Raw genomic sequence first — 23,998 nt, 5'->3', positions numbered from 1 at the left:
GCTGGTGACTGGCTTTGAAATGCTGCTGCAAGAAGACTTTGTGCACAGGGACAAGCACCCAGCTCACAGATTGGACCAGATTACGTTATGCGGCTGCTGATTTGCTCTTTAGTTTTGGCTCAATTAACGCCTTCCTGCATGCTTTTCCATGCCTTGCCAGGCCCAGTACTGCATTGGTACTTCAACCAGAGCCTGCAGGCTCTCAGCACTGCAGTATATTGTTGAGGTTGGTTGGCTCGCCAAGCTGGTTTGTTGTTCCGCAGACGTTTTGTTACCGTGCTTGGTAACATCCTCAGTGCAGCCTCTGATGAAGCATCGGTGTGTTTTCCCAAAAGGTTTTTAAACTCTGGGGTCCGTTGCGATGGATTGCCTCACTTCCGGGTTTCCTCCGTAGTGGAATGTATCTGGGGTCGAGTTCAATGTGTTTATTAATAGCCTGCTTCGTGGAGTGCCATGCTTCCAGGAATTCTTGTGCTTGTCTCTGCCTAGCCTGTCCCAGCATCTTGGTGTTGTCCCAGTCGAAGTCGTGGTTCTCCTTGTTCATGTGGATTGAGATGAGTGAGTATTGGTCGTGTCTTTTTATAGCCAGTTGGTATTCATGTACTCTTGTCGTTAGTTCCCTTCCTGTTTGTCCGATGTAGTGTTTCTTGCAGTCTCTGCAGGGGATCTCGTAGATGACATTGGTCCTGTCCATGGCGGGGAGTGGGTCTTTAGTTCGGGTGAGCACTTGTCGTAGGGTTGATGTGGGTTTGAGTGCCACTCTGATGCCCAACGGTCGTAGAAGTCTTGTGGTGAGTTCTGACATGTTCCTAATGTAGGGTAGTGTGATGAGTGTGTCGGGGCATGTAGAATCTTTCTGATGCTGTTCCTGTAGGCATCTCCTGACCCAGTTCTTTGGATATCCATTATCCTTGAACACTTGGAAGAGGTGTTCCTTCTCCTCTTGGCGTAGTTCCATGTTGCTGCAGTGTGTTGTTGCCCTTTTAAATAGTGTTTGCACGCAGCTTCGTTTGTGTGTGCTGGGATGGTTACTATTGAAGTTCAATATCTGGTCTTTGTGTGTGGCTTTTCGGTGTACTTTCGTTGCAGTTCCCCATTTGTCTTGCGCTCTACCATGACGTTCAGGAATGGGAGTTGTTTGTTCTTTCCTGCTCTCTGGTAAATTTTATTCCAGTGAGGGTGTTGTTTATGAGTTTGTGTGTCTCTTTTAATTTGGTCCATTTAATGATGACAAAGGTGTCGTCTACGTAGCGTATCCATAGTTTAGGTTGGATTTGCGGAAGGGCAGTCCTTTCCAGTCTTTGCATCACTGCTTCTGCTATGAGTCCGGAGACAGGCGATCCCGTGGGTGTCCCGTTGATTTGCTCGTATGTTTGGCTGTTGAAGGTGAAGTGGGTGGTCAGGCATAGGTCCAATAGTTTGAGCATGTTGTCCTTGGAGATGGTTTCACTGGGGTCGTGTTCTTGTTCAAGTAGTGTTGCCATTGTTTCCCTTGCTAGTAGTATGTCTATTGACATGAATAGGGCGGTGACATCAAACGATATCATGGTCTCTTCGTCCTCTATCTTTATGTCTTTGATGGAGTTGAGGAATTCTTGGGCTGAGTGGATGGAGTGGTGTGATTTGTTGACTAGGTGCTTGAGTCATCTTTGTAGTTCTCTGGCTAACCTGTGCAATGGAGTGCCTGGTAAGGAGACTATGGGTCTGAGGGGGACTTCCGGCTTGTGCACTTTAGGGAAGCCGAAGAATCAGAGCGTGTTGGTTCCTTTGGGTTTCATTGTTAAGAAGTCTGCTTTGTTGATCTGTCCTGTTTGTTTAAGTCTTTGTAGCGTGTATTGGATTTTGTTGCCTAGTTGTGGTGTCGGGTCAGTTTGTACTGACCGGTATGTGTTCTCGTCGGCGAGCAGTGCTTGTGCAGAGGCTGCACTGAGGATGTTACCAAGCATGGTAATGAAACGTCTGCGGAACAACAAACCAGCTCGGCGAGCCAACCAACCTCAACACCCACAACCCGAGCTACAGATCTACTCCAAAACTGCAGTATATCCGTATTCTTTTGCACAGATGCATAGACAGACTGGTGGTCATGCTTCTTAGTAGGTACCTGTATTGAGGCATGGGCATCTTGCTTTACGCACACCAGGATGTCAATCTAACACCTACAGCAGCTGCCTGCATGGCAAACACACTGTAGGTTTATTCAACCAAATGGCCATGTTGGAGCATATTTGGGGCTTAGTCCTCGATCCAATCAAGGGTTGGAGGGCTAATATCAGCCAGGGATCCTAGTACCGTCAGTCAAAGGTACAGTCCACACAAAGTCCAGGGCCTTGGCCAGGGCCTGTAAACCCATCGGGCCAGTCATGGTCGGGGGATAGGACCAACTACAATCCAAGGAAGGGGCACTGGTCAGTTCTGTTGGGTCACCACAAGCAGTCAGTGGAATCACATATTCTTGGAGACAGATTTTAAAGAGGAGTTTGAGTCTCATGTTCAGTAACACAAATCAATCTTTATTCAGAGCTCCTTTACCACGTGTGGGAGGGGCCAGAGACACTGAATCTGGCTTTCTTTTGGGGCCCAGTTGCCCTCTTAATCACAGCTCAGATCGGAGGTCAGTCACACTCTACCTTTTCCAATAAACTACAGGATATTTATACATACAGCATTACAATGGTTACAAAATTGACATCACTGCTTGCCACATCCCCTCTGACCTACACATCCAATCCTGTGAATGCACAATCAATGATGGACAATTTCATGGTCCTGATTAGGTCCTGCTCTCATCTCGTGATGTTTTCCAGACCTCTTATGATTATTGACCACATTCCAACTCTGATAGTTATGTCTCTTCCTAGACATTTGCCAGACACATCATATACTAGCTTATTACTAATGACTTTTCAAATGTGGTCATGCAATTCATATCCCTTGCTGACCTTAGTACAGAAGATCAAAAAAGATGTTAATTTCTCCCAATTATTATAATATTTGTAATATCAGCTCTAATATGAAGTTACTTCTAAAGTTATACATAGCTAAAACTAGTAATATGATATAATTTCAGGAGCAGCTTCTCTCTTATCTGACCCGTGAAATGGCAGTTGTTTATTCTCTCGAGGTCATAGTGACCCTGTTTCAAAATTGTTTCTGTCCCCCTTGCTACGATATTTCCCTCTTGGTACTAATATGAGGTTATCTTGTTTATACCCTTTTGTTGTTCTAATCTTCTTGCTGACAGAGAAGAAAGTCTCTTCAAGGGTGTCTCTGTCTCCAAGGCTAACTGCCTTCAGAAATTTAATCCCCCAGTATCTAATAAATTTAAACTTCTATTCTTGTATGAGTATATGTCTACTATAACATGTAGTTATAACTATTTCAAAAAGCTTAATCTAAGGTAGGTCAAGCCTTCCCTTTCTATTTCATATAAAAAATGGACATCCTAAATCAGGTGTTTTCATCTGAAAAGCTGTATCAGAGTCTTACTGGTTGCATTCTAGTCACATCTTACTAAGACACAGACGCACTTTGTTGTCCGTTTGTGAAGGCCATGATTTGAGCTATATGAAATGTGGCATCAGCTGAAATTTCCTTCGATTGCCTGTGTCAGTTAAAAAGAAAAGCCCTAATAACCATTTTGTCATATTCAGCCGTAGGCAACTACAATACATGTCACCAGACAGGGAGCTGCAAAGACAGCAGGCATGGCTCTGCTCAGTCATATTTAGGAGCTGTTTGTCAAAGTTAGTCAAAGAAAACAACATTGGATGTCCAAGCATTGAGTGGAGAGGACAGTGGAATGGGTCCTGCTGGGGCAAAAGAGGGTGGGTTCTTTGCCAAAAAGAGGGTAGAATGATCAAGATGAGAGGGGAAACAGAGGCATGTGTTGTGGCGGGGAGAAGGACATTGATGAGGTAAAGTGAAAGTATAAAGCGGAGTATGTGTCGCTGGCATGGTAGGCTATGAAAGGGGAGTATTGTCAGTGAACAACACTGTGGCCTCCACAGGGAAAGCAAAAAGGACCACAGTGGGCATCAGTAAGGTGTGATGTTGGGGCTTGAGAGCAAGGAGGAAAGTTGGAGCCCAATCTCAATGTGGTGGCTTTCCACATTGGGTGTATGTGTGGAAATAGTAGGGGTGAAAAGGTAAAAGGGGACTCTGGTGACCTTGCAGAGCCTAGTGCTTATGTTGTCCACCACATACCGCATTTTCTGCCATCACTTGCTGCTTACCAACTAAAAGTGGAAATTGGTTGGGACAATGTCCACTGTGGAAAGAGTCAATGGGAGTCCGATGGGTAAAACAGAAGGCTCCATATCTGCTCGATGCTAGGAACAGAAGCATGCATTTGCAAAATGCAGGTATATTTATCTTTTCATCGGCCACGTGCAATACATGCAGAGTGATTATGTTTAGGATTCAAATGTTGGTCAAAGGCAATTCTCACCATGCCATTGTTACTTGCAAATTGAACATTAGCATCTCAATGATGTAGAGGCAGGGGCAATGACTTAAAAAGAGGTGAATGATGACCAAAAGTGACTTACAACTTGTGAAACATGAAGCAAGAGTGCTCTGGGACATGGAGCGGATCACTTAAACATTAGAGAGTAAGTATTACAATGGTCTTTACTCCATATAATAATAGGTTTCAGTTCGATGTGAGCCTGGGATGGGAAGGGGTTCCAAGTATCGCAGGTTTTCCCAATTTCCTGTTATGTGTTGGTCACTCAGCTGGTGCAACACCTTCACCAAGTTGGTGCACACAGTGAGATTGAAGATAAATGAATGATGGAGACATGGCCCTCTGTACTAGAGCTCTATATGTCTCACCGCATGGAGGAATGTGTGCAACGGTCCTCTGCTCCAGTATAGTCCTGCCAAAGTGTGCTGCACAAGTAAAGCAGTCAATGAGGCGATGTGATAGATGCTGAGGAACTGGGAGAATAGGAGCAGTCTTCTGAGGAGAAGAATGAAGACATTAGGGAAGGAAAATAGCGGAAGGTTTCACTGATACTGCAGACTTCACAGGTGCAGGAAGTGCATGCACATTGCTTTGTGTTTTCTATTACGGTTCTGGCATCTTTCCAAATAAGATGCAGTTCCAATCTCTCAAATGCCAGCTTGTTTACAATCACAGGCAGCTCTATGGCCAGTTTGCTGATGTTAGTCATAATTTGTCCTACCTGTTTTTGTGTTGGAATTATTCTAACCAGACTATCAGGTTACACACTTGGCTTATTGTGAAAGTCAATTATTCATTTTGTGTTGATCTTCAGACAGTTTAGATCAACTTGTTTGAACATTATTTTGCTGACTCATTAGGCTATAGGAGAAGATAAAGGGCTCTTCCTCATCAGAAGTTCAGGACCTGAAAGTAAGGTGACCATATTTTCTAAATCAAATAGGAAGACACAGAGGACACAACAAAAGTTATCAGTATGGAAAATATTGGTTCATATAGCATGGTGAGACAAAATGACTTTAGCAGTTTATATTTCAATAGTTGCAATACGAAATCAAAACAATGGATATATAATTACCAGGGATGTAATATCAAAATATTGAGGTGCATTCAAATGACACTATTCAAGGATGTTACTTTCTCACACCTACTGACTATTTGACCTAAGCTTTGGCTTAACTTTGCAAAAAAGGAACAGAATTTGAAATTGCACATCCTGTAAGAGCTAAATTACATTCAGTGGCATTTTTATATTCCTCGTAGATGTCCTGCCTGCACACAAAATAGAAAATAGTGGCTTGCATTTTGAACATAATACAGACCATTCTTTGGATGTGAATGGATGTGAACATAGAAAAACGTTTTGAAAGAAATTTGTTCTTAAAGTACACTTTTTTGATAATGTTACTTTCATCTTACAGTGAATTTCAAATCGTGTGTGTATTCTGTATCATTCAGTCAGCATCATAACTCTGGAAACAACATTCACATAAATGTCTGCACTGGCTGTCTGATTAATGATCATTACAACTTTATAGTAATGCTAATTAAACATTGTGCATGATGACTAAGTGTCATTCTCCTGCTTTTTCCCTATAATCCTGCATATCATTTCTATTCAAATACTCAGCTAATTAGAATAAATAGGGTAGGTAGATAGACAGACAAACAGGAGGCTGGAAGAACACAGCAAGCAAGACAGCATCTGGAGGAAGGAGAAGCCAACATTTCAGGTATTACCGTTCTTCAGGACTGGATGTAGGGGTAGGGAGAGCTGCAGATAAAGGGCAAGGGGGAAGGGGTGGAGGCAGAATGGTGGTGATAGGTGGACACTGGTGATAGGTACGACCTGGTTGGTCAATGGGAGGGATGAATCCGGTTGGTAGCTGGAGGGGAGGGTCAGTAGGTGGAATGGAAGGGAGGAGGTGGGGCTGGAAAGGGAGCCAGGGGATGGGTGGGAAGGTTATTTGAAATTAAAGAACTCAATGTTGAGTTCTCCAGGTTGTAGGGTGCCCAGGTGGAATCATAGGTGTTGTTCCTCAAACTTGTGTTCTGAATCATTGCGACACTGGAGGAGGCCGAGGCCAGACATGTCAGAGGGGGTGTGGTGCTGGGGTGAGTTGAAATGGGCAGTCACCGGGAGGTTAGGCTGCCCGTTATGTACCAGGCAAAGATGCTCGGCAAAACCGTCACCTAGTCTATGTTTGGTCTCACCAACATAGAGAAGAGCACATCAAGATCACTGAATGCTAGACTAGATTGGAGGAAATGCAGGTGAAGCTCTATCTGGATAGATTGATAGGTAGACAGACAGCTAGAAAGAACAAATTATTGGTGCTTTAGTGTCAATAATTCACATGTTCTGGATATTTCTCCCTGGTTAATATACTATTTATTATTTAAAAATTTAGCAGATGCCTTTATCCGAGAGACTCATTACATACTCTGTACCGCACCTCACCCATTGTCATTCAATTCAACTTACATTGCACTTTTAATTTTTTTAATGATTGCAAAGTATGATCAGACTGTTTTTATTATCAGAAAAAGAAAATAACTCTATTTGACCAGTTCAGAAGAACAATACAGGCCAGAAATTAATGTTAGTAATAATAGAGAATATAATGAGACGAAAGATGGAAAAATCTCCAGGACTTCAAAGTAAGTGAGAAAATTTCATCATGATATCGCAAACTCTGTTCATTCAGGAATGTCACTTTGGATTGGAAAATTACCAATGTCAATCCACTGTTTAAGAAGGGTGGGAGTGGGAAAGTAGAAATGCATAGGCCTATTAGTCTAATGTTTGGTGCAGGAAGGTTAGTTGAACCTGTTTTTAGGCACAGAATGATTGAGCACTTAGAAAAATAATAAAAGGATGAGGAAGTGCTAATATACATCTGTAACAGGTGAATCATATCTAGGAATCTTGAATACTTCAATGTAACTAAAGAAGTAGAAAAGCAAATCTCTTTCGATATTGGGTGGCACACACTTCCAGAAGTAATTAAATACAATTTCTATAATAAAGATTATTTGTAAAACGAGAGCAAAAGGATGTGTTGTAAGGTGCTTGACTTTTATTATAATATATTTTAGTGTTTGGATTTGAGCTAGTGCCATGTGGGTTTTGGTCTCTGTGTCTGAAAGGGTTTAATGATTAATTGTAAGTATTTTTGTGGCTATGGTGCTTTCTATTAAAAACATAATGAGAGAAAATTCCTGCTGTGTAATGGGTATTTGTTTTCATTGGGAGAATTTTTACAAATGAGCAAAGTAAACAAAGGAAATGTGTACATCAGGCTCTTGGTTTAGAAGGTCAGAGATTATATTTTCCTTTTGATTCGGGAAACACCCATAACTTGGAAAGAAAGGTTTTGGTTTTCAGATTGGCAGTTTTTCAGAAGTCTTGGCTGAAGATGGATATGTAAAACTGTTGCTCCTTATGAAATGAGATGGTTTAGAGCTGTTTGGAAATAAGTACCTCAATATAAGTATTTTTATTTGAATGTTCCAAACTGGAAGTGTTTGGTTACAGCCCTGTAGGATTTGCTTGATGCTGAGCTCAGTTGTATGTAGCCTCTAGGAAGAAGCTACCAGATTATCAAGATGGGGAATTGAATCGAGTTAAAGTAAGTGCTACGGATGTGAAAGAAAAGGGAATTCTCCCCAGTGTGAGTACTGTAAAAGTTTTTGGGACTATGAGCTTACATTTTACTGTGTTTTGAAATATTTAAAGCTGTGTTATATGTAAGTAGTTTGATTTATTCTATTTTATTTTCATGTATTTTATGTAATAAACTTCTGTTTTATTTTTAAACCAAATCTGCGTGCATTGTGTTTCAGTGAAAGTCTACCTTATTAAAAACAATAAAAAGGATCCATCAAGTCAGATTTCAGCTTGGGGTCTATGTTGTCCAGTAATCAGCTGAGATCATAACATGGAATTGGAGGCACATGGAAAGAATTGGTGAGGAGATAGCAAACTGATTGCATGAGGCGGCATGGTGGCTCAGTAGTTACCTCTGTTGCCTCAGCACCGTGGACCTGGGTTCAATTCCAGTCTTTGATGACTGTCTGTGTGGAGTTTGCAAGTTCTCCCTGTGTCTGCATGGCTTTCCTCTGGGTGCTTTGGTTCCCTCCCACAGAAGGATATGTATGTCAGTTGAATTGGCCATGCTAAATTGCCCATAATGTCCAGGGATGTGCAGGCTGGGTGGATTAGCCACGGGAAATACAGGGTTAGGTTAGTAAGGAGGGGTAAGTCTGGGTGGGAAGCTCTTTGAAGCGTCAATGTGGACTTGATGGGCTGAATTGCCTGCTTCCACACTGCAGGGATTTTATGATAATGGGTGTGCATTCAATTTGGTAAGATGTGATTGTGCTGAACCCAAGGGATCTATGCTGGAGTCTCACTTTTCACATCTACAAAAGGCTTAGCTAAAAAAAATAGCAAGTAGTCTACACAAAGATGCTCGGAGCATAGAGTTAAATGGTGGAGTGAGTGAAGACAACTAAGAATCAACCATATTGCTATGGGTCTGGAGTCACATGTAGGTAGGTAAGGGCAGCAGATTTCCTTCCCTAAAGTTCATTAGTGAACCAGATAGGAATTTATGACAATTAACAGTGGTCATCACTAAGCTACCTTTTAATTCCAAATTTTATTGAATTTGACCATCTGCTATGGTGGAATTTGAACCCACATCCCCAGTATATTAGTCTAGAACTCTGAATTACTGGTCTATTGATATTACCACCACTACACAGTACTTTTTCTACTAGTCTGCTGCTGTTTATATTTTGCCCTTCTGGGCTACAGTGTCTCTTGTCTCACGACACTTAGTGTGATGTGGAGATGCTGGTGTTGGACTGGGGCAGACAAGGTCAGAAGTCACACGGGTTATAGGGGGTTATAGTCCAACAGGTTTATTTGAAATCACAAGCTTTTGGGGTGTAATCACTTTGTCAGGTGAAGTGAGAGAGAAACACACTGGCACAGAATTTATAGGCAGAGAGATCAAGGGCAGAGAGATCAGAAGATCATACAAATGGTGTGAAGTGCAGTGTCGAATAATAAGTCTCTGGAGATGATCAGAAGTGTCAGAGGTGGGAGTAAAGTGTCAATGGTTAAATAACAAGTGAAGGGATGACCTATAAATCTGATTAAATGAGGCAGAGAGATAATTACAAAAAAATTAAAAATAAGGTGGTGCTGGAGACATACTAAATGACTGGGATAACATGATAGGTATAACAGTCGCAGGCTGAGGGTCTAACCAAAGTAACAAGTAATTCAAAACTGTACAAGCTAATTAAGGTAGCGAGATCATAACAATTTATCAAAGTGATGGTGTCAAAACAGGACAGTAAGGAAGATTTTACAGATACAGAACAGTATAGTGGGGTCACATGTAGTGCGACATGAACCCAAGATCACGGTTGAGGCCATCGTCTTGGGTACTGAACGTGGCTAACAGTTTCTGCTCGGTGATTCTATGTTGTTGTGTATCTTGAAGGCCGCGTTGGAGGATGCTTACTTGAAGATCCGAGGCTGAATGTCCTTGATCACTGAAGTGTTCCCCGATTGGGAGGGAACATTCCTGTCTAGTGATTGTTGTGTGGTGTCCATTCATCCGTTCTTGTAGCATCTTTATGGTCTCACCAATATACCATGCCTCAGGGCATCCTTACCTGCAACATATGAGATAGACAATATTAGCCGAATCACATGAACATCTGCCGTGTATGTAGTGGGTGGTGTTCCCACATGTGATGGCAGTATCCATGTCGATGATCTGACATGTCTTGAAGAGGATGCCATGGCAGGGTTGTGTGGTGTTGTAGTAGAAGTTGTCCTGAAGGCTGGGTAGCTTGCTGCAAACGATGGACTGTTTTAAGGTTTGGTAGTTGTTTGAAGGCAAGAAGTGGAGGTGTAGGGATGATCTTGGTGAAGTGCTCCCGATGCTGCACTTCTCTAGCTTCCACCCTAAACATATTAAAGAAGCCACCCCCCACGGACAAGCCCTGCACACACACATCTGCTCAGATGAGGAGGAACGTGGCAGACACCTAAAGATTTTGAAGGACACCCTCATAAGAACCGGATATGATGCTCAACTCATTGATTGCCAGTTCTGATGTGCCACAGCGAAAACTGCAACAACCTCCTCAGAAGACAGACACAGGATACGATCAATAGAGTACCCTTACCGGTCCAGTACTTCCCAGAGCTGCAAGACTACACTACGTTCTTGCCAGCCTTCAACATGTCATCGATGACACTGAGCATCTTGCCAAGATCATCGCTACACCTTCAGTTCACACCCTCACTCTGACCCTACTCCATGGGAGGCCTTCCCTCTCACTGTCTCTGCTCCATGGGAGGTCCCTCCCCCCTCACTGTCTCTGCTCCATGGGAAGCCCCACCCCCTCAATGGCACCGCTCCATGGGAGCTCCCACCCCCTCAACTATACTGCTCCATAGCGAGGCTCCACCCCCTCACTGTCTCTACTCCATGGGAAGCCCCTCCCCCACAATGACACCGCTCCATGGGAGGCCCCGCCCCCAATGGCACCGCTCCATGGGAGCTCCCACCCCCTCAACTATACCGCGCCATAGCGAGGCTCCACCCCCTCACTGACTCTGCTCCAATGGGGAGGGTGAGGCTGAATGACCATGTGATCCTCGTGCGGCCTCAGCGCTTTCCGTTTCCGTCGCACATTGCTCTTACCGTCGTTAGGCTGAGGAGATGAGGCGGTGAGAGTCCCGGGTCCGCGGAGAGGGAGAGGGAGAGGGAGAGGGAGAGGGGGAGGGGCAGGGGCCTTGGAGAGCGGATGCCCGGGGGGGGCGGGGACAAGAGAGGGAGATATCGCGGAGCAGGGGCGGCGGAAGTAGAAAGGCGGGGAATAAGATGGTGGGAGAACGGCCCTGGGGAGTAACGTTAGTGTGGCTGCGCTCAGGCTCTGGGCCTCGACCGTTTGCTTGGAGCATCGGGATGGTGGGGCCCGGTCGAGGAGCCACAGAACTACCTGTGCATGTAATCTTATCCGCGGGAGGGGTGAGGGAGATTGGTAATGATGTTGAAGCGTACTGATTGCCATTCGTTCTCACTTTATCAATAGTCGATGATCCTGGTAACTACATCTGATCTCACAGGTTACACCCTGCAATGTTTCTAATCACCCCCTTTCTAAAGGTATAACATCTTAAGTGGCCTTAACTTCTCCATCCGCCCATCTGGTTTGTCTCAGACTGGGTTTAAGGTTAAATCAGTTTCTGCTCCTCTCAGAAAAATAAATTTGTAGATCAGAGTCCAAGCTGAAAGACTGAATTGAATCTTGCAAATAAACTGGATGAACATGTACTGACCAATGAGGCTGAAAGTTATTACACTGAATGGAATTTGTGGAAGTAAAATCTGAAAGAACTGTGGATGCTGGAAATCGGAAGCAAAAACAGAAATTGCTACAAAAGCTCGGCAGGTCTGGCAGCATCTATGGAGAGAAATCAGAATTAATGTTTTGGGTCCTGTGACCCTTCATTTGTGGAAGTAGTTGAGTCAAGATTGTATACCCAAAGGATTCCTTGTTGGGTTTGATTCAGTGTAAAGTGGAGGCTACAACTCCCTAACTGGACAAGACTAGCTTACTTCCTCTTGCTGTCATTAGACATTTCAAATGCAAACTCTGGAAATTTTTGTGTTAATTGAATGTAGGAGATAGGAGCAGGAACAAGGCCATTTTGAATCCTTGAGTCTTTTCCACCATTCAACTCGATCAAGGCTGAACATCTATTTAAATTCCATTATTATGCACTATTTTGACATGGTTTAGTATAGCAAAATCCTATTGTCTGTGAAGATAAAATTGGAAGAAAACCTCAAATTAATAAATGATAGGCTTGGCAGACTGCATACATGGTGAGCAGTTCCTACATCAAGAAGTTTAGTTTTCTTTGAAACCACAGAAAAACAAAAGCTGGACTTGGGTGACAATGTGTACAGAACACTGACACAGAAGCAAATTTACAAATGCCGGGCACACGAAATGCAAGACTATTTTATCTTAATCTGTCCCTCTCTGTCTTGAATATATTCAAGCGATTGTTCCTCCACAGCCCTCTGGGGAAAGAGAATGCCAAAGATTCACCACTGTCTAAACGAAGAAGTTCCTCCATGTCTTAGTCTTAAGTGGCCTGCTTTTTATTTTGAAACATTGTTCCCTTGTTCTACACTCACCCTCCCTTGCCCTTAGATTGGGTAACATCCTTCTTGCATCTACTCTGAAGCCCTGTCAGAATATTACCTGCTTCAATGGTGATATGTGTTATTAACCAACATACTCAATTTATTAAAACACAATAACAATTCCTGAATAAAGTAGTAGCGTCGTAAATAATGGATAGAATCCATTTTGAAAAACCCACAGTGTCATTGGAAAGTGTGATTATGGACAGGTCTGTGCAAAGAAAACAAATTTCTTGTCCTTGCTGTTCACTGATTTCTTACATTAAGCAAGCAAAATAATTTTGTGTGCAATTGCCATTAAATAGGCATGTTTTGTCCCTGGCCTCCTTTAAAATTTTATTGTGCTCTTACATCATGTCTTTTTTTTCATTAAGCTTGACTGACAGCTAGAAATGTAAAGCAACATTTAAAAGTTAAAACCTTGATACATACTTTATGAAGATGTAAAATTTAGTACTTTTAGGTTTTTCTTCTCATTGCTAGTTGTTTAATCGCCCAATGTCTTGAACATACTGTCGGAAAATAACTGTCAATGGACTGCCATCTTTGGCTGGCTGTATTGAATGTGTGTGTGTGTCCCTGAATGAGACTGTCCATGTACAAGATGTAGGCAGCTTCTGAATGGAGGGCTGTGACTAGTGGTGTTCCTCAGGGATCAGTGTTGGGATCTTTACTGTTTGTAATATATATAAATGATTTGGAGGAAAATGTAACTGGTCTGATTAGTAAGTTTGCTGATGACACAAAGGTTGGTGGAACTGCGGATTGTGATGAGGACCGTCAAAGGATATTGCTAGATATAGATCAGTTGGTGACTTGGGCATTGAGATGGAAGATGGAGTTTAATCCAGAAAACTGTGAGGTATTGCATTTTGGAAGGTCTAATCCAAATGGAAAATACACAGTAAATGGCAGAACCCTTAAGAGTACTGACAGACAGAGGGGTCTGGGTGTACAGGTACATAGGTCACTGAAAGTGGCAACACAAGTGGAGAATGTAGTCAAAAAGGCATACGGCATGCTTGCCTTCACTGGCCGGGTCGTTGAGTGTAAAAATTGGCGGGTAATGTTGCAGCTTTATAGAACCTTAGTTCGGCCGCATTTGGAATATTGTGTTCAATTCTGGTTGCCACACTACCAGAAGGATGTGGTGGCTTTGGAGAGGGTACAGAAAAGATTTACCAGGATGTTGCCTGGTATGGAGGGCATTAGCTATGAGGAGAGGTTGGTGAAACAGGCTGTTCTCACTGGAACAATGGAGGTTGAGGGGCGACCTGATAGAGGTCTACAAGATTATGAAGGGCATGGACCGTCAGAAGCTTTTTCCCAGGGTGGAAGAGTCAGTTACCAGGGGCCATAGGTTTAAGGTGCGAGGGGCAAGGTTTAAAGGTGATGTACGAGGCAAGTTTTTTTTACACAGAGGGTGGTGGAGTGCCTGGAACTCACTGCTGGGGGAGGTAGTGACTTTTAAAGGGCGTCTTGACAATTACATGAATAGGATGGGAATAGAGGGATACGGTCCCCGGAAGGGTAGGGGGTTTTAGTTGTGACAGGCAACATGTCGGTGCAGGCTTGAAGGGCCGAAAGGTCTGTTCCTATGCTGTAATTTTCTTTTTTTCTTTGTACTCTATTTTCTACACTGGATATATTAATGGCTGGTGATTCAGTGCAGTTGACAAATCGTTAGATCAAAATTAACCTTCTAATCCTTGAGATCCATGATATTCCAATGTACTGAGTTAACTGTGTTAGTACCTTTTCAAAAAAACACTCCTTTTTTAAGAGTGTGTTTTTGGTAATGAATAACCAACTTCTTCTAATCCAGCTTTTAATGATTGAAACAATATGGCCTCATCCAATAAATATTTGCTGTTTGCCCCTATGTTGATCTAGTTGGATTGCAGGCATTCTAAGGATACCACTTCTACTCTTTCGAATGTTTACTTAAATTGTGGAAATACCACCCCAACATAATAACTTTAATTTTTTAAAAGTTTCATTTCAGCAACTGACAGCTTTAATAGTTAATTAGAAGCATTGAGTTTGAGAGCCTGAATTAGGATTACTTGTGTACTAATTCATATGTTAAACACTTGGTAGTCTAGTTAGGTGGGATTCCTGTGTAAATTGCAAGTATTTTAAGTCATTATGTGATACACTTATTAAACCAGCAGATGTTTTCTGATGTGTTTAGCAAAAGTCCGGCAAGGAGGAAACGTCAATATTTGTAAGAAATATTTTAAAAGGCATGCTTCAAATCAAAACATTTCATGTAACTTATTTACTTGTATTGAAAATTTCTGATTTGTATTATTTGTTGTACTGGAGTGTATGGAATAGATCTAGCGGTGATTTAAAAGACTAGCATTAGGTCTACGGAAGGAAAGCATGACAGGTCACCAGTTTCAATTCTCACTGAGAAGTATGTATAAATAGATTAAACCTCTTTCATATTAAGAGTATTTTGCTGTTAAGTAGTGCTGAACAGCTGCTACACAGAAACCTATTTTGTACCAATTTGATCGAACTGTATGTGAAAATTAAAATGGGAAATTACGAAAACGATTTGAACTAAATTTGAATTCCAAATGTTATAGATCTGAGGTTGTATGTTTAAACTGAGAAAAACTATTACAAAACTAGTCAGAAATTGCGGTCTTTAATCCTTTTCATGTGGCGTGAAATCTAACTAGAGAAGAAAAAGATGGTGCATAATTATTCAGAATTTATGTAAATGCATTTACATTTTTCCGGCTTGCAGGACAGAATGACTGATATTCGCCATTCCCTTTTGAGGCGGGATGCTTTAAGTGCAGCAAAAGAACTCCTTTACCATTTGGACATCTTGTTTAGCAGCCAGCTGCAGAATGTGCCTGGTCCACTTGTTGACAAGTCCACCATTGAGCTTGTGGAGGAATTTATATTCCAGCTTTCAAAAGAACGTAATACTCAACCAAAAGTAAGTTAAGGATACAGATTATGTGAGATTTTCCATTGAGAGAAATATGGTTTTCAAATTCCTTGCTGAGTTATTAAAGCTTGGCTATGAAAGCACATGCATGTTACTTCTCTTCTTGTTTATTAAAATTCTGTAATTCTGATGACACAAAGTTTTTACTCAACCTTAAGATCTCATCATTTATTTGATTATACTTGTGTGGGAAAGTGCACCTATGTTAATAGAGAATTTTTTTGCCAATCATTATCTAAAACTGTGTAAACGTGGAAAATGATCATCTTCAAAGAGTATTTTCTTAAAGTATGTATTTATAGTAAGCTTTTTAAAAAATTAAGTTATATCCTATGGAAGTTTAACATTAAATTAGGAAATATAGTGTCAGGTAAATGGTTCAATCAGAACCGTCTTCATATGGGTTATGAAATGGGGTTTGTGTCAAACCATTCAACTATATGTTCTTTCTATATGTGCTGATCAACTTGTTATTATTTCTGGCAGTATATGTTCTTTTCCATTTATTTGCTGTGTTAGTTTCTGTAAAAGCTTCCTTTATTCTCTTAATTATTTTTTCTTTTTTTTTGAAAGAGATTGAGTTCATTACAGGAGCTGCAGCTGCTGGAGATCATGTGTAGCTATTTCCAAGAACAAAATAAAGATGCAGTTCGACAGATCATCTTCTCTGCGCTGTTTGCTCCTCAGGGTAATAAAGCAGATGAAAACAGATTGGCTATGTTGGGAAAACTTGTATCCATGGCAATAGCAATCTGTCGAGTTCCCATCTTGGAATGTACTGCATTATGGTTGCAAGTATGATCTATAATTTGGATTTCTATTTAAAAGTTCAGTATGTTTCAAAGTAATATGTTGTTCCATCACAATGAATAGAAGCAGTGTAATTTTTTTTCACGTTTGTACTATTTAGTTTTTATTATTTGATAGGGTAAGTGTTGGAGGAATAAACTGCAAGTTTTGCATTAGTGTTTGTTGATCGCATAAATGAGCAAAGCTCTGGTTACAAGCATAAAAAAATTAGTGCCTTGTATCTTCTTTTCTGCTTCGCTCATATTAAATCAATGGCCAAAAATGCCTGTGGATTGATTGGCCACTGTTTTATACATCATTAATTTTGAAATAAATATATTTGAAACTAAATATTACATCATTAATATTAATTTGTTTAATCTTGTGGCTGAAATGTTTGAAATTAAATCACAGTCTATTGTATTATTTTATAGATTTGTTCTAACGTTTGTATCTGTAACTGGTTTTATAGAGAACACATGCAGTATTCTGTGTAAGACTTGCTAAGGTCCTGACTGAGGATTATTGCATTTTGGTGCCAGGATCAGTGCAGACCTTAAAACGAATTGTTCATGCCAGCCCTCGATTCTGCTGTCAGTTGATCACTGCAGTTACTGCATTGTATGACCTTTCAACAGGTACAATTTTTTAAAATTGGTACATATTTTTAAGTGCCTGAATATAACTTTATTTTCGAAAAGTTCAAATGTCAGTTTTTCCCCACGTGATTTACACCCTTGTTCTTTTTCTATTCTTTAATATTTATACAACTTTATCCAATAATTTTCTCATTAGGCAGCATTTGACGGATATCTTCTCTCATTTGCTATCTATATTTTGCGTTTGTTTTGTTTGAGTTTGTTTTATTGTGTTCAATGTTCCCCATTGCAGGTAGTTCTTGCTCTGATTCCTGCTGTGTTTCTGAAGAAAACAATGGTGTTAGAGGGGTGTTTTCTAAAAATATACTTTTACATTTTGTTCCAGATGACCTAATTCCTCCTTATGATCTACTGGAGATGGTTGTATCTTGGGTGTATGATGATCCACGCCTGACACTGATTACATTTTTGAACAGTCCAGCTAGTCTACCACGTGGATTTTTGGAGCTCACACCACTTCCAGGCCTAATCCGTTGGTGTGTACTTGCACCTTTGGCCTACAGGAGGAACCACAAAATTTCTTCAGCTCAATCCTTGATAAATGGCAACGGCAATAAAATGTGCAAGGAGTTTGAAAATAATGTAAACGATGACTTCAAAATCCTTTATTCAAAGTTGCATCTGAGTGTTCTTCAGGTCCTTATGATACTTCAGGGCCATTTGACAGAAAAGAACTTGTATGGACGTTTGGAGCTTATCATGTTTGAACATGTAGATCGGCTTGTTGAAGACATTAACAAACTTGTTAAAGAACTCAATCTTTCAAATCTTGTGAAGGAGATTGAGCTTGCATTAGACAGATTAGCTCAAGCCCTGCAAGTCGGTATTGCATCAGGAGCACTATTGTGTACTAGAGGTAAGCAACTTGTGTGCAGAAGATTCATGGTTAGGCATCGTAAACAATAGGATGTTTGTTTTCAGTAATTAACTAAAATGCTTATAGCAAGTTGAATTCAATTTACTTAGTCTTTTACTTGATTCTTGACTGATTTAAAACAAAAAACAAAATGTTGACAATGCTTTACCACAGTTTGGTATGATACAAATGTCATAATTTCATTTGTCAGAATTTTCCTTAATGGTGAATTGAATTTTTGTTGAGTAGGCATAAGCTAAATCTTTTCCCAGAGAACTGAAAGACTGATTATCCAAATTAATGGCTAGCTCCAGAGTTACACTGGTACCAAATCTGGAAAGTTTCTGTTCACCACCCTCACCAGGAATTGATACGGTAGAGTGAATAAAAGCTCTCGAAGAAACTTGTTTCAAATGTAAATATTATTTGTATAATAAATTTTCCACTAATTGCTGTATTAAACAGGACTTAGATTTGAGACATCACTTGGCAAACTGCAAATTATTCACTCTCTCTTAGGTTGTTAGATTTCATATTTCTGCATGTTGGCATCCTGGCATATGTGGGTTTTTGTTTTACAATTTAATCCCATTTTAGCTTAGTGAGTTTTCATATCTTCTAATTTAAAGGTATTTTGTTCGGTCTATGGCCAAAGCTTATCATGTACTAATCTATTAAAAAGATTAAAAATTTTATTGAGTGGAATAAAACTTGAAGGTGATTAAAGCTCAAGAAATGGTGGATTTCAATCTTTGCAGTTAAAGCTTGCATTGTTAATTTTGAATGGGATAATATTATGGAGCTTTTATCATAGTTAGTTATGATTGCTGCACACTTTAGTCACCAAGTGATGTGTGGACCAAATTTGTCAAATTGAGTACTTTTCATCCAAGACTTTAGGTTCTTTAGTTAATAAGTTCAAAATAATAATAGTTTTTGTTTAGGCCAAAATTAAAAGTTACATATCTTGTACTTACTTTGTAAGAATATCTGATTTCATAGGCAAAGGGGACAAGAATAAGATTGTGTAAAAAAGCAATGCAGTTTATAATGTATGAAAGATTTACTTTAAAAGCATTGTGACCATTTCCTGTAATGTTTCTGTGGTATGATACCATTTCAAATTACAACTGGAACTTAAAATTCCACTGGTGATAATTATAAAACAAGAAAATTCTGAATATAAATATTCTCAATGTAGTAGAATCTGGCATGTTAATTGTTGAACTGGAACAAACTTTCCTGAAGTAACATATTTTCAATCTAAATCGGACAACTAATTTAAGTTTTTTTTAAAATTATTTTCAGTGAGTTATATTCATAAAATCAATCAACTTTGCTCTTGTATTACATAATTTATTTTCAAATAGAAACATAGAAAAACACAAACTCTAAAATCCAGTCATTGCAAAATATGTCAATTTCAAATATTATTGCTTGCTGACTGACCGACTAAATTTGATTATACATTGATTTGCTATATATTAATTTGTATTTGTCTCCTTAATTTTCCAGATGACTTACGATCAATTTGCTCTGTCCTTCCACATAACAAGTAAGTATGTAAATATTTTATTGATGAAGTTAATGGATCTATTCATGTCCTAGCTAAGCATTGTTCTAAGTTCCAAAGAACTTGAATTTCCTGTGGGGACATAACATGAAACAAGTACATGTAAAATTTCCCCCATAGTCTTAATATTCATTTCAAATAGGCCAATAACTGTTAAAATAGCAAAGTTCAAATGAACATGTTCAGCAAAAAAAAGTTAAAACTCCTCTATATATATCCATCATGGTAAATCCAGTATGTCATGTCAATGACTATTTCAGAACAAAAGAAATACAATATCCTAAGAGCTTTTATCATAGTTAGTTATGATTGTTCCACATTTTAGTCACCAAGTGATGCTTAATTTGTCAAATTGAGTACTTTTCGTCCAAGACTTGAGGTTCTTTGGTTAATAAGTTCAAAATAATAGTTTTTGTTTAGACCAAAATTAAAAGTTACATATCTTGTAATGATATTGTCTTTATTTGGCTATAGTGAATGCATTCATTAAAGTTTTTCCTTGTCGTTATCTGTTTTGCTGAGTGATTTCTCAATTAGTTCAGTATATTGACTGTGTGAGCTTACACTGTTATGATTTGGTTTCTTTGGTTTTTCCAAAGGATTTCAAATGTAACTAGAGATGGAATTCTTAGATATTATCGGGCAGGGATAGATTTATATAAATGAATATGAATATATTACAATTTCTTTACAGTTCATTACTGGTTTCAATGTTTAAAAAGGAATTCAAACTTTTGGACAATAGCTGAAGAGGATGAAATGACAAATTTAAGGTTTTAAAACTTGCTGTAACAGGTGACAAAAACCCCCACTGTTGATTAAATACATATTTTCCTTTTGTAGGCAGCGTTTTTGAATTTAAACTGTATAAAGTGACACTTTATGTGTCACTTGTATACTTATCACCCGTTGCACTCTCCAGAATTCCTGTTCCATTAGCAAACCACCCACTGTTGTTTCCAGCTTCTAATGGGCTCTTGTATCTCAGTTTTGCCAAGTTGTGACTTCAAATTACTGTCTCCAGGCTCTTGTTAGTTTCTTAAATCCACTACCAGCAGTAAAGCTATTCCTTTTATTATTCTTCCCCTTGCCTGCTGGGTGAATGTCCCAGAATCTTTAGAAGGCTGCTGGATGCATTTATTGAACTAGAGATCATCTTTCTCCACACTGATCTGGGATAGCTTGCAAAACCCTGCTGCACTGAATGCATTGCTGTCAATGGTAATCATTGATTGTAAAGAAACCTGAAACCTGATCTCAAAAATAGCTTCTTCTGTCCTCTTTGCCCATGCCAACATGAAGCACATTAAGTGTATTTCTTATTAAAAGTAAATAGGCAGTTTACACAGCTGTTTACAACCAGGTACCATCAATACTTTTCTGAGAGTTTTGGGACATGCGGATTTAAATGCTCAGTTTCCTAATGTAGTAGAATCTGGTATATTAGTCATTGATCTGCTTGTTTAAAATTCATAATGGTGCTATTATCTCCCGAGCATTAATGCTGTGCAGCAGCTTCTTAGTAAAGCAACATTGAGCCTTCCTTTGATGTCAAACAATCAAATCACTTAGGCCTTACTGTCAAGCAGAATGCAAAACAGGTCACACAACTATCATTGCTTACTCTAAATTTAAACGTACAGTTCTGAAGCATCATCTGACAAACGTTAATATTTTAACTAGTATGTTTCTTTACTGTGAACTCAATAAAAAAGCAGTATCTGTGAACAGAAACAGCTGTTATGTGAGAGGTAAGTCAGAGGAACAGCTGTTCATAGTTTTCTGTTGGTTGTGGAGGAAACCAGGCTGTTTCTGTGGATTGTTTTAGTCAATTATTACTTTTGATTATGTGTGTTGAGTTAATGAATCATTTTTGAGGCTTAAAACATTTTTTCATAAAATTTAGAAATTGTAAGCAATGAACCTTGCACATTTATGGCATAATTTCTACTCCTTTATGGCAACTTGTGTTTATTAAAGACTGCATAAGTCAGCAGACACAGTGACTTATGCTCATGGTGTACATCAGGATTGTGTATCAGTACATTGCTGACCCCAAACTTGTGAATTTCTGTCCGTTAATATTTATAAGCAGAAAATTTACTGTTAAAATCCTAGTGATAGGAACCAACTGGTGATTGGAAAATGTTGATAGGGCTACCTAAGCCAAACTCTGAAATGCTTCCAGAAGTTGAGAATTCCTTACCTATTGCCCCTAGATTCCAAATCTTTCTCCCACTGATTCCAGATCCAAAGCATACTGCATTCCTAGAATCTTTGCTTTCATTATTCTTTGGAGCCCAAACCCAGTGATCTCGACTTCAGGAGTTCTTTCTATTACTACATTTTTTGATGGTATCCAAGTATGATTGATGGAGGCTTTTATTTTCTTTGTGCAGATAGTTTTCCTATATAACGCGGTAGTTCTTGTGTGACCTCGCGCTATAGAAAATTGCGTTATAGGGAAATCGCTATAGAAAATTGCTATACTGTACAGCAGAAAGTTTGCGTTATCCAAACAGCGTCTATTAGTCAAAAATCATGTTACAGCCAATTCATGTTAATGAAACATGCGTTCCAGCAGAACTACCTGTACAGTATTATAAATTCCCAGAACTCTTCAGTGGATTTCTGAAAAATAAGGTTCATCTCTACCAATGATTATGATTCTATTAACAATGATGTATTTTCAATGTAATGTCCCTTTGATTCCTGTTCCCTATAATAAATATTTAACAGCACTTCTGTCTGGGAAGCCTTGGTTTACTACACTGCAAATCTGTACAGCATTAGTATTAAAGTTGTAATTCAGTATGAACTTAACATGCTATAAGCACAAAATCATCCAATAGAAATTGCTGACTAACCATTGTGGCTACACGTACTAACTTTAGTCCATAAACTAACTTTAGTGGAATACTTAATACATATAAATGTGCATTTACTGAACAAACCTTTTCCTAAAATGCTTTAACCAACAAAGTAAAGAAATTAATGATTGAAAACCACATGCACGTTCTGCAGCTCATCTTTTCGTTTCACTAACACAATACGCAAACATTACAGTAGATCTGTTATATGCCGTACAAGTAATAGAATTGGTATCACATATGTAATGACAGTTTCTATTACTGATTTTTATTTACTAACCAGAAGTTCATTGTAGCTAATGTATTGAGTGATACTGATCTTACCAAATGCGCTAGATATATTTCATCACTTACTCTGTATAATTATTGTTAAAATGTCCGATTCAAAGAATAGCTAATTAAGTCAAGTCAAGAAGAAAGACCTTTACCCTGCTGTTTTTAAACTTTATTCTGTTTTCTTAACAGCTTGCTTCAATTAGTCCTTACAGGACCAGTACAACAGTCTCCACATACAGCATTGCCACCAGGGTTCTATCCACACATCCATGCATCATCTGCTGGATATCCCATGTATTCTACCCATCCAGTGCAGACATATATGCCGGGTATGGCTTTTTCATATAGACCAATGCGATAAACGATTGGCTATTACACTGAATTTGATTGGATATACCTCCCTTTGGAATATATACTTATGGATTCAAACCAATTGTGGAAAATAGTTTCAGTACTGTTTTTTTAACTGAAATTTGTACTATCAGTGAAGATAAAATGGATTTATTGAAACCTGCGCATTTATATTTCTTATGGATATTTACGAATTTTTATGTTCAAAGGTAACATGAGTGAGACTTTTTCACATTTAGGAAGCTATCACAATTTTAAAAAAGCGAAGGTTTTTAATTACATCCATTTGTTAATTATCTGTAACTTAATATTGTTTACTTGCCTATATTGTTAAATTACATTGTCTACAAAACCTTTTTATAAAGGAGTGAATTAAAAACTGTGCTGTGTTCTCTTCTCTGACTACTAATTCTTTCTGTAATAATATCTGTTGGGTGTTTCATAACTCCTGTATTGTTGGAGCATTTTGCATTGATATTTACATAGTCAAAAAGCAATGAATTTGTCACTCGTCTCTTGGAAGAAAATAGTTTGAGTGGATTCATGAGTTACAATACATACTTTGATGAAACTGGTGAGTAATGCTGTAGTTTTGGAATGAAGATGACAATTCTAAAGACCTAAACATCATTATTGATCAGAGAACTTGCACAAAATGAGCAGAATCAGTTACCCCATAAACAAGGAAAATAATGGATTTCTCAAGTAGTGTCTCTGTCAAGGTCCTTTGGCATAATAAAACAATCTATTGCAACCATAAAATCTCTTACTTGAAATTTGAACCTATCCGAACATTTTACTTTCTACAGATACTTAGACTACTGTCAATTCATACTCATGATTTCTGAAAAGCAACTGAAACTAGAAAAACACATTTTTACTGTGACACAGTGTGGAGCTGGAGGAACACAGCAGGCCAGGGCAGCATCAGAGGAG

General features: G+C 39.2%; 1 protein-coding gene across 3 annotated transcripts; it reads left to right on the top strand.

Annotated features, from left to right (window-relative positions):
* The first annotated feature begins 11,123 nt into the window (after nt 1-11,123).
* ints15 (integrator complex subunit 15) lies at nt 11,124-23,821 on the top strand. 3 transcript variants are annotated; one of them, XM_048609574.1, is made up of 7 exons: nt 11,124-11,228; nt 15,479-15,676; nt 16,262-16,483; nt 16,950-17,115; nt 17,462-17,992; nt 19,508-19,547; nt 22,901-23,472. In XM_048609574.1, exons 2-7 carry the CDS (start codon nt 15,485-15,487, stop codon nt 23,070-23,072), a joined length of 1,323 nt encoding a protein of 440 aa, XP_048465531.1. In that variant the 5' UTR covers nt 11,124-11,228; nt 15,479-15,484; the 3' UTR covers nt 23,073-23,472. The 3 variants fall into 3 exon arrangements, with proteins under 3 accessions (XP_048465531.1, XP_048465530.1, XP_048465532.1); XM_048609573.1 differs by lacking the exon at nt 11,124-11,228 and adding an exon at nt 11,382-11,667 and having other exon boundaries at nt 22,901-23,821; XM_048609575.1 differs by lacking the exon at nt 11,124-11,228 and adding an exon at nt 11,721-11,953 and having other exon boundaries at nt 22,901-23,474.
* The last annotated feature ends 177 nt before the right edge of the window (nt 23,822-23,998 follow it).

The sequence above is a fragment of the Rhincodon typus genome, chromosome 21 (genome assembly GCF_021869965.1).
Source record: "Rhincodon typus isolate 14 chromosome 21, sRhiTyp1.1, whole genome shotgun sequence".
Lineage (NCBI taxonomy): Eukaryota > Metazoa > Chordata > Chondrichthyes > Orectolobiformes > Rhincodontidae > Rhincodon > Rhincodon typus.
This window is presented reverse-complemented; position numbering and strand designations above follow the sequence as displayed.

Bases quoted from the DNA above. Each gene is read 5' to 3' on its own strand.
- ints15 (XM_048609573.1), top strand. From the start codon at position 11,641: ATGTTTCTAATCACCCCCTTTCTAAAG. The intron at 16,484-16,949 runs GTATGATCTATA...CTGGTTTTATAG, and splicing joins GTACTGCATTATGGTTGCAA to AGAACACATGCAGTATTCTG. The intron at 17,116-17,461 runs GTACAATTTTTT...ATTTTGTTCCAG, and splicing joins ATTGTATGACCTTTCAACAG to ATGACCTAATTCCTCCTTAT.